The sequence below is a fragment of the Tachysurus fulvidraco genome, chromosome 19 (assembly GCF_022655615.1).
Source record: "Tachysurus fulvidraco isolate hzauxx_2018 chromosome 19, HZAU_PFXX_2.0, whole genome shotgun sequence".
In the NCBI taxonomy this organism is placed as follows: Eukaryota; Metazoa; Chordata; class Actinopteri; order Siluriformes; family Bagridae; genus Tachysurus; species Tachysurus fulvidraco.
In genome coordinates this window covers 2,153,309-2,165,579 of record NC_062536.1, presented here as the reverse complement: position 1 = coordinate 2,165,579, position 12,271 = coordinate 2,153,309, and the positions used below count along the sequence as shown (strand labels likewise).

At 42.1% G+C, this 12,271-nt stretch overlaps 1 protein-coding gene across 1 annotated transcript in view; it reads right to left on the bottom strand.

The window, feature by feature from the left end:
* Nucleotides 1–8,474: 8,474 nt before the first annotated feature.
* The window catches only part of stk38l (serine/threonine kinase 38 like), a 12,897-nt gene continuing 9,100 nt past the window's right edge, over nucleotides 8,475–12,271 (bottom strand). Inside the window, exons 13-14 of the mRNA XM_027179189.2 lie at nucleotides 9,578–9,669; nucleotides 8,475–9,448 (exon numbers count right to left, since the gene is read on the bottom strand). Of these exons, the coding sequence (XP_027034990.1) occupies nucleotides 9,309–9,448; nucleotides 9,578–9,669 (232 nt within the window). The 3' untranslated portion in view covers nucleotides 8,475–9,308. The remainder of the gene's footprint in view (nucleotides 9,449–9,577; nucleotides 9,670–12,271) is intronic.

Here is a 12,271-nt window from a genome sequence, read left to right as displayed (position 1 = left end):
GAAAAAACAAACAAAAAAAAAAAACAACAGGTTTTGTATGTAAACAAGGATAGAAATAGGAATTGTACACTAATGCAGGTTGTGCAAAGTGTCCAGTGTAAATATACATTTATAGATGTTACATATCAGAAGCAGAACCAGGTTTATTGGCCAAGTGTGTTCTCTCTCTCACACACACACACACACACACACACACACACACACAGTTCTGTTTGTGACTCTCAAAAGTACAGAAATAACACGAGCAGACGAGGACAAGACACACAGAAAGAACACGATACTAGACAATACACCACAGAACGAACACGAGATCGAGACAAGACAACACAGAAAGAACACGAGGACAAGACAAAGACACAGACAAGAAGCACGAGACGATGACAAGACACAGAACGAACACGAGACGATACAAGACACACAGCAAAGAACACGACACAAGACACACACACAGAAAGAACACGATACGAGGGACAATACACAGAAAATGAACCACGAGACGAGACAAGACCCACAGAAAGAACCACGGAGCCGAGGACAAGATCACCACATCGAGACGAGACAAGACACACAGAAAGAACACGATACGAGACAAGACACAGAAACAACACAGAGACGAGACAAGACACACAGTAAAGAACACGAGGACGAGACAAGACACACAGAAAGAACACTAGACGAGACAAATACACAAGAAAGAACCACGAGTACGAGACAAGACACACAGAAATAACACGGGACTAGACAAGTACACACAGAAAGAACACGAGGACTATGACAATACACACAGAAAGAACATGGACTAGACGAGACACACCAGAAAGAACACTCGATACGAGACAAGACACACAAAGAACACAAGACGATACAAGACACACCGAAATAACACTGGTACGTATACAAGACACACATAAAGAACACTAGGAGAGACAAGACAAACAGAAAGAACTACGAGGACGAGACAAGACACACAGGAAAGAACACGAGACTAGACAAGACACAGAAACAACACGAGACGAGACAAGACACAGAAACAACACGAGACGAGACAAGACACACAGAAAGAACACGAGACGAGACAAGGACAGACAGAAAGAACACGAGGACGAGACAATGACACACAGAAAGAACAGGAGACGAGACAAGACACACAGAAGAACACGAGACGAGACAAGACACACAGAAAGAAACACGAGACGAGACAAGACACACATAAGAACACGAGACGAGACAAGACACCAGAAACACACGAGACGAGACATAAGACAAGAAAAACACCGAGACGAGACAAGACACACAGAAAGAACACAGACGAGACAAGACACACAGAAAGAACACGGGACGAGACAGACACACAGGAAAACACGGGACGAGACAAGACACACAGAAAAGAACACGGACGAGACAAGACACACAGAAAGAACACTATACTAGACAATACAACATAAATAACACGTAGACTAGTACAAGACACACAGAAAGAACACGAGACAGACAAGACACACAGAAAGAACACGAGACAGACAAGACACACAGAAAGAACACGAGACGATACAAGACACACATAAAGAACACGAGACGAGACAAGACACACAGAAAGAACACGAGACTAGACAATACACACAGAAAGAACACGAGACGAGACAAGACACACAGAAAGAACACGAGACGAGACAAGACACACAGAAAGAACACGAGACGAGACAAGACACACAGAAAGAACACGAGACGAGACAAGACACACATAAAGAACACGATACGATACAAGACACACAGAAATAACACGAGACGATACAAGACACACAGAAAGAACACGAGACGAGACAAGACACACAGAAAGAACACGAGACGAGACAAGACACACAGAAAGAACACGAGACGAGACAAGACACAGAAAGAACACGAGACGAGACAAGACACACAGAAAGAACACGAGACGAGACAAGACACACAGAAAGAACACGAGACGAGACAAGACACACAACAGAAACACGAGACGAGACAAGACACAGAAAGAACACGAGACGAGACAAGACACACACAGAAAGAACACGATACGAGTACAAGACACACGAAAGAACACGAGACAAGACAAGACACAGAAAGAACACGAGACGAGACAAGACACACAGAAAGAACACGACACAAGACACACACACAGAAAGAACACGAGACGAGACAAGACACAGAAAGACACGAGACGAGACAAGACACACAGAAAGAACACGAGACGAGACAAGACACACAGAAAGAACACGAGACGATGACAAGACACAGAAAGAACACGAGACGATACAAGACACACAGAAAGAACACGAGACGAGACAAGACACACAGAATAGAACACGGAGACGAGACAAGACACAGAAACAACACGAGACGAGACAAGACACACAGAAAGAACACGAGAACTAGACAAGACACACCAGAAAGAACACTGAGACGAGACAAGACACACAGAAATAACACGATACGAGACAAGACACACAGAAAGAACACGGTACTAGACAAGTACACACAGGAAAGAACAGGAACGATACAAGACACACAGAAAGAACCACGATACGAGACCATATACACACATGAAATAACACGATACTATACGTAGGACACACAGAAATAGAACAGCGATGACTGAGACAAGACACACAAAGAACACAAGACGAGACAAGGACACACAGAAATAACACGAGACGAGGACAAGTGACACACTAGAACACGATACAAGACAAGAACAGAGAGAAACCAACCACGAGAGACAACTACACACAGAAAGAACACGAGACGAGACAAGACAACACAATAATCACTATCCTAGACAAGACACCACAGAAGGAACACGAGACGAGGACAATACAGGATAAAGAACACGCTACTAGACCTAAGACATATAAATAACACTATGACCGATACAAGACAACACAGAAAGAACACCCTAGATCTATACAAGATCACACACACAGAAGAACACGAGACTAGGACAATACACATAAATAACACTATACTATACAATACACATAAATAACACTATACTATACAATACACACACACACATAAATAACACTATACTATACAATACACACATAAATAACACTATACAAGACAATACACACATAAATAACACTATACTATACAAGACAACACAATACAGACTATATAAGACAATACAGACGATGAGATACAATATAGATATTACGAGTATTAAATATAAATACAGAATATATAACAGATCAGTTCTGTACATAAAGTGTGGAAGTGTAAATAACAATATAGTGTAATATTATACTTTAGTACACTATCCAGCAGCAGTAGTGTGTAATATATACAGATAATGTGATGACTGACAGTCCTGATAATGCAGTACTTATAGATATGAAGCAGTGAATATAATGATGGTGAGGTGTTAATCAGGGTGATTGTCTGGGGAAAGAAACTGTTCCTGTGTCTGGGAGATTTAGTAAAGAAAGTTCTGTAGCACCTGAGAGAAGGGAGGAGCTGAAAGAGGTTGTGTCCAGGGTGTGAAGGGGCAGTGGTGATTTTTTCTGCCCAGGACCTGGTCCTTGTATAGTACAAGGTGTTTAGCTCTAGGCGTTTCTGACCGCATCATAGCACCAGCCACTTCACCTCCTGCCGGTATGCAGACTCATCGCCATCTTGGGTGAGACCGATGAATGTAGTATCATCTGCAAATTTCAGGAGTTTAACAGTTTGGTCATTTGAAGTGTGGTCATTAGTGAAGAGGGAGAATAGCAGTGGGGAGAGGACACATCCCTGAGGAGCACCAGTGCTGACTGTCCGAATACTGGAGGCGACACCTCCCAGTTCCACCTGTTGCTTCTTGTCTGTCAGGAAGCTGGTGATCCACTGACAGATAGAAGGGGTATAGTGAGCCTTAGGAGTTTGGAGTGGAGAATTTCCAGAATTATTGTATTAGAAGCTGAACTAAAATCGACAAACAGAATCCGGGCGTATGTCCCTGGGCAGTCCAGGTGTTACAGAATGTAGTGCAGTCCGATGTTGACTGCGTCGTCCACTGGTCTGTTTGCTCTGTAGGCAAACTGTAGGGGATCCAGCATCCGTTCTGTTACAGTCTTTAGGTGGGACAGAACCAGCTGTTCAAAGGTCTTCATGACAACAAGATGTCAGAGCGACCGGCCTGTAGTCATTCAGTCCAGTAATGGAGGGTTTCTTGGGGATGATTGTAGAGAGTTTAAAGCCGGAGGGGACTTCACACAGCTCCAGTGATCTGTTGAAGATATGGGTGAACATAGGAGCCAGTTGGTCAGCACATGCTTTGAGACAGGATGGGGAGACCCCATCAGTGGTCCAGGAGCTTTCCTCTTCTTCTGTCTCTGAAAGAGCAGGCCTTTCCACACTGATGCAGGATTGTTAGCTGAAAACCTGCTAGCTTCTTTTGGTTATTCTGATCTCTTTTGTCAGGAGGTTCCTGACCTGCTTATACAGGTTTTATACCTGTTTTGTCCTCCCCTCTGTACGCATCTTCTTTGGCATGTCAAAGATTTGTCAGTTTGGCTGTGAACCATGGCTTGTTATAACTGTATTTGCTGCAGGTTTTGGTTGGCACACCGAAACTGATGTAAGATGTCACAATGTCAGTTAGTTCTTCCAGGTTGTCAGTTCCAGACTCAAAGATACTCGAAACAGTCTTAGAACATCACAAATCATATATTAGTATTTAATGACGTGTACATTAGTGCAGGATATTCAATAGTGGAGTAGTGTGAGGAAGGAATGTGCATGATTACAGACAGATTTGTGAACATTAATGTAATGTATCTGAGCAGTGGTGGGGTAGTTTATTAATGTCCAAGGTGGTGAATATCAGACGATGTTGGGTTCAGGATGTTGTTGATGAGCCCAGTTGTGGATGGTTTTTGTGACGTGAAGTGCCTCGAAGAGATTGTGTCCAGGATGAGAGCGTAAACCACAATCTTACCTACCTTAAAAATCTTAATTTGATCGGACAAGAGGCAACAGTATTAGATTTTATTTGTACAGAAGTATAAATTATAGATATAATATGCAAATGTGTGAACAGGAATTTAAGAGATTATGAGTAAAGAATAAGCTTTAGAGTCACTTTTCAGAGGATCACCCACAACACGGGACCCTTTAATAATGTATATATAGAAGAATGTACCCCTTCCTCTGTGAGGAAGAATGCTTTTGTATGTCTTTTTGCCATTGAATAATTTCAGTGTACTTTGTTCTGATTAAAATAATAAAAAAGCACAGGTAGGTTTCACTGTGTGTATCTGACACACCACAAGTCTTACATGTCAACACATCCAGTTACACTCCCTGCAATAGATTACTCCATTACTCACTGAAACCAGTGTTACTTACCACAGGCTGTCAGTCAGTCCTATGTACCATCATACACCATGGGAACACTCTATAGCAAAGTTCACCACTTACAAGACAGTTACATTTAAAGTAACAGATCATCCATGACAGGTTTGTGTGATATGGCCCATCACAGCACGGTATGATTACATTTATTATTGTGGAACACCCATCAGATACAAAATCAAAATGTCACAAAATCAAAATGTCACAAAATCTATAAACAATCAGCCCTCTACACTGACTGTATCTCCTGAAAAGAAGGACCCAAGGCACACCTGTCATCACACACAGGTGGGAATCATCACACAGTACCTGCCAGTTTAACCCTCCTCCTGTCCATCTGCCAGCACTCCAGCAGGGACCATGTACAGCCTTCAGTAGACCCTGTAAATCTGCCTCCACTATCTATGGCCCCTGCTCATGGACCACCTCAAACATGAATGGCTGAGGTGCCAGATGCCATGGGAACAGAGGGTAAAGGGGCATCCCAGGAGATAGTATTATTACCTGTAAAGCTTTACACGTTTCATCGGTGACATATTATCATTAGTAGTCTCTCACGTTACCAAACAGGGATACTAACATTTAGGTATATGAACAGTTTGATAAGTGAAAATAATTCAGCTAACTGAGCACTTCCAGGCTGTGGGTTACTCTTGCCCAAGCATTGGGAAGCAGGCAGTCCATAACGAGTGGTGACCTCAGAATCATTATTCTGTGTCCTTCTCACCTTCAGTAGAGTGTTCCTCTCTGTCAGACTAATAGAGGAGCAGTGTCCAACCCTGTTTCAGAGGCTTTGGACTCGATGGTAAAGGGCTGGTCGAAGACAGGATGTCTTCCAGGTTAGGAAGTTGAGGTCAGACAGCAGGGTCAGCCATGATGCAGCAGCCCTGGAGCAGAGAGGGTTAAGGGCCTTGCTTGGCAGTGCTAGGCACCTTCCCATCCATCAACAACCAGAGCCTTGACCGTTTGAGACAAACAGAATAAAGAGCTGGTCGTTCTAGAACAGTTTCAAGAACTGTACCCCAGAGCCTACGGAGAGAATGTAAGTGTTGCTCTGCTGCTGTAGACACTGGCCCTGATACTGCTTCTCCTCTTGAGTCTAAACATTATCCACCAGACAAGAACTTCATCAATGCCTGCTTCTGCTGTAAGAAGTCTGCCTTATCCTTCTTAAAATGGGGGAATCAGCCAAATGACTTAAACCTGCTAGAGTGTAATAATAGTGCGAATACAGGGAGGTGCAGTCATGTTCTAGATGGTGTGTTGCCCCCATCAGAGGACACTGCTACTACAATTTGAAATGGGTTCTGTGGAGGTGCCTTTACACCATATCCATCTTTCCTCTGACATGTCCAACCACATTTTGATATTTGCCTTTCACTGGTGTCACCTTTATTTAGGGAGTGATTTTTACACTCACCTGTGCATCCAATAACAGGATACAATCTGTTGCAAAGGTTTAAGAACCATCATGTTTGTTATAGAACAAGGCGCCTGATCCCAGCTACATTAGCCAAAAGTAAAAATAAATAAATAAATAAAAAACACCTTTCCAAATGTATTGGAACAAATCTTCCATCGCTTCACGCGAGGTCTGTATTTGTTGTAAACCAACATAACCACAGTGCTGTCTATTTGTGAAACGAGGAAAAAATCCACACAAACATTGGAAACTTCTGTAACGTCCTGAAAAAGAAAGAAACCACTGGTGTACTAAATAACCAGACATTGAACAGATCAGTGTCTAGGGCTTTAAGATCTTCAGCTCCGTTTTCGTTCCTGTTGACGTAGAGATCCTTCAGTTGAACCTGGCTTTAAGGTACATGTCTTAGCAGTGACAAAAAGTGAACCACCAGTGATCGTTTAATAGACTTTTAGTTATCTAATCATCTGCTGCAACAAATGTGCAGTATTTATAGAGCACTTTCACAGAGGAGTCTTTAGTCTACAGTGCTGTGTCTGTTCACACCAACGTTATACAGCTATTATTGTTTAGGATTTGTCCTTCAGAAACACTTCTGTTGCCACAAGGGTTTTTTTCCCCCCTTGTCCCACTTTCTTGACTCAACTTGCCATTTCTAAATGTTTCCCTTTAAATCTGAACCAATTCCACTTCCTTTCCTTGGTCCTGTTCAATCAAGGGTTAGGGTTAGGTTTAGGGTTAGTGTTAGGGTTAATGTTAGGGTTAGGGTTAATGTTAGGGTAAGGGTTGGGGTCAGGGTTAGTGTTAGGGTAAGGGTTAATGTTAGGGTAAGGGTCAGGGTTAGTGTTAGGGTCCAACTGAGCCATCAGCATTTACCAATTTTGTTGTGAGACAAACCCACAACCCAGTGCGGTGTCTCATTGGAGCTACACCCGGATTGGTGTGATGTGACCAGATTAAACCAGATCAGCTTCATCTCTGATACAAATGCGACCAATTATTACTATATTACTATAGTGAAGGGAGTCCCTACAGTCAAGGGAGAAATACAGATTATTATTATTATTTACACCACAACCATGTACCAATAGTTATATATTATTTATTTACTATATTTATTTATTAAAGAACACCACATCTTACTTTGAACTCATTTACAGTCACATGTAACGTTATGGAACGTCCACAAAACAAGTTCGATCCTGTTACGTCTTTCATTATAGCAGCTATAAACACTCGTTTCTCCACGTTCTCTGGATGTTAATAAGACCACTGAGACAATTCAGCGTCCTCGATCCTTAGACCTTATCGTGGCAGGAAACACTCACACACACACACACGTTACCTCTAGAACCTCTAGTATAAATGAAACAAACATCACTGTATTAGAACACGCACAGCAATAGCGACCTGTGACTAGCCTTTCACAAGATAGCAGTTTAGAAGCAATAAATAACCCAGTTAGTTCTACAGACACCAGATCATGAATACTTACACAGCCCAGGACAAACACCTTGGGTCTCACACTCACACACACACACCCACACACACACACCCACACACACACACCCACACACACACACCCACACACACACACCCACACACACACACCCACACACACACACCCACACACACACACCCACACACACACACCCACACACACACACCCACACACACACACCCACCCACACACACCCACCCACACACACACACACACATACACACACACACACACACACACACACACACACAGATGACAAATTAAAAGAAAAGAAACATCAAACTTTTCCTTTAATTTGTCACCTTCTGTATGGTAACAGAAGAGTCGCTGTAGCTGCTGATGTTTCGGCTAAAATAACACAGATGTACGCGGATACGAGACAGAGGACGTCGTATAAACTATTCACCAAGCGCAAAAACATTTAAATAAATGTTGGCAACAAATTAGACAACAAAGCAACAATAATAGACACAAAGCCAGTAGTGCTCACTTCCTGTGCAAATCACTTCTATGGGAAATAAATAAGAACCCTTATGTGTTGCTCAGGGGTAAATGCATTAAATAAAGAACTACACTGTAGGGTAGTTATTACACCTAACACTGGATGCATGTGAATAGTAATGTTTCTGTCATTAACCTTGACTCATGACCTGCTCTGTAGGATTAGTGCATAAGGCCAAGGTGAGGTAAGAACATAAAGGACCCTGTTAAAGTTCACGTGAAGTCTACAGTACAGTGTTGGGACAATGAGCATCCTCGTACCTGAGCGAATACAAACCAGTGGAATTCAGGGGTAGATTATACTGATATGGGGTTTTTACCCACTAGTATTTTCATGATCATTAATGTTATTAGTGTTATTATTATTATTAATGCCTTTCCTGGGCTCGGTGTATATGTACAGCGCAGTAAGCCTCTGAAGCTGAGGGAACACACAGAGCATTTAGGTGAGATGAGCCATTTGTCCCTTAAGCTCTCTCTCTCTCTCTCTCTCTCTCTCTCTCTCTCTCTCTTTTAGCTTTCAGTCTTTTGTTTTGTCCAGCTTTGTGTAGGTGGGATGGATCCACGCTGTGTGAGTCCTTCAAAGCGCTTGTAGGTGTAGTTGAGGAAAACCCAGTCTTTAGACTTGAAGTCTGGTTCAGTTTGATTTGTCACTGAAACAGAAATAAATAAATAAATAAATAAATTAGATCTGTAGATGACAGGATGGTTGTTCAGAAGTGTGTGTGTGGTTGGAGTGTGTGTGGTTGTGTGTGGTTGGAGTGTGTGTGGTTAACTCTCACCTGGCTGTAAAATGTCTGACTCAGGAAAATCATCAAAATTGGAGGTGTCGTCAATGCTCTTAATCTCAATGGAAATGGCAGCAGGTCTTTCTCTGTGTGGAGAAAACACTTATTATTATTATTATTATTATTATTATTATTATTAAGCTGCAGGTTATACGCTCACGATCTTAAGCTGATCTCACTATAGTACACACCTCACTACAGTACACACCTCACTACAGTACACACCTCACTACAGTACACACCTCACTATAGGACACAACTCATTATAGTACACACCTCACTACAGTACACACCTCACTACAGTACACACCTCACTATAGTACACACCTCACTATAGGACACACCTCATTATAGTACACATCTCAGTACAGTACACATCTCACTATAGTACACACCTCACTATAGTACACACCTCACTATAGGACACACCTCACTATAGTACACATCTCAGTACAGTACACACCTCACTATAGTACACACCTCACTATAGGACACACCTCACTATAGGACACAACTCATTATAGTACACATCTCAGTACAGTACACATCTCACTATAGTACACACCTCACTACAGTACACACCTCACTATAGGACACACCTCACTACAGTACACACCTCACTACAGTACACACCTCACTATAGGACACATCTCACTATAGTACACACCTCACTATAGTACACACCTCACTATAGTACACACCTCACTATAGTACACACCTCACTATAGGACACACCTCACTATAGTACACACCTCACTATAGGACACACCTCACTATAGGACACATCTCACTATAGGACACACCTCACTATAGTACACACCTCACTATAGTACACACCTCACTATAGTACACACCTCACTACAGTACACACCTCACTATAGTACACATCTCCTTATAGTACACATCTCCTTATAGTACACATCTCAGTACAGTACACACCTCACTATAGTACACACCTCACTATAGGACACACCTCACTATAGGACACACCTCACTATAGTACACACCTCACTATAGTACACACCTCACTACAGTACACACCTCACTATAGTACACATCTCCTTATAGTACACATCTCAGTACAGTACACACCTCACTATAGTACACACCTCACTATAGTACACACCTCACTATAGTACACACCTCTCACTATAGTACACATCTCAGTACAGTACACACCTCTCACTATAGTACACATCTCTCACTATAGTACACACCTCGCTATAGGACACATCTCACTACAGTACACACCTCACTATAGTACACATCTCTCACTATAGTACACACCTCACTACAGTACACACCTCACTACAGTACACATCTCCTTATAGTACACATCTCCTTATAGTACACATCTCAGTACAGTACACACCTCACTATAGTACACACCTCACTACAGTACACACCTCACTATAGTACACATCTCTCACTATAGTACACATCTCTCACTATAGTACACACCTCACTACAGTACACACCTCACTACAGTACACACCTCACTATAGTACACATCTCCTTATAGTACACATCTCAGTACAGTACACACCTCACTACAGTACACACCTCACTATAGTACACATCTCCTTATAGTACACATCTCCTTATAGTACACATCTCCTTATAGTACACATCTCCTTATAGTACACATCTCAGTACAGTACACATCTCAGTACAGTACACACCTCACTATAGTACACACCTCACTATAGTACACATCTCTCACTATAGTACACACCTCACTATAGTACACACCTCACTATAGGACACACCTCACTACAGTACACACCTCACTACAGTACACATCTCCTTATAGTACACATCTCAGTACAGTACACACCTCACTATAGTACACACCTCACTATAGTACACATCTCTCACTATAGTACACATCTCTCACTATAGTACACACCTCACTACAGTACACACCTCACTATAGTACACATCTCCTTATAGTACACATCTCCTTATAGTACACATCTCAGTACAGTACACACCTCACTATAGTACACACCTCACTATAGTACACACCTCACTATAGTACACACCTCACTATAGTACACACCTCACTATAGTACACATCTCAGTACAGTACACATCTCAGTACAGTACACACCTCACTATAGTACACACCTCTCACTATAGTACACATCTCAGTACAGTACACACCTCACTATAGTACACACCTCTCACTATAGTACACCTCTCAGTACAGTACACACCTCACTATAGTACACATCTCTCACTATAGTACACATCTCTCACTATAGTACACATCTCTCACTATAGTACACACCTCACTATAGTACACACCTCGCTATAGGACACATCTCACTACAGTACACACCTCACTATAGTACACATCTCTCACTATAGTACACACCTCACTACAGTACACACCTCACTACAGTACACATCTCCTTATAGTACACATCTCCTTATAGTACACATCTCAGTACAGTACACACCTCACTATAGTACACACCTCACTATAGTACACACCTCACTATAGTACACACCTCACTACAGTACACACCTCTCACTATAGTACACACCTCACTATAGTACACACCTCACTACAGTACACACCTCACTACAGTACACACCTCACTATAGTACACATCTCCTTATAGTACACATCTCAGTACAGTACACACCTCACTACAGTACACACCTCACTATAGTACACAT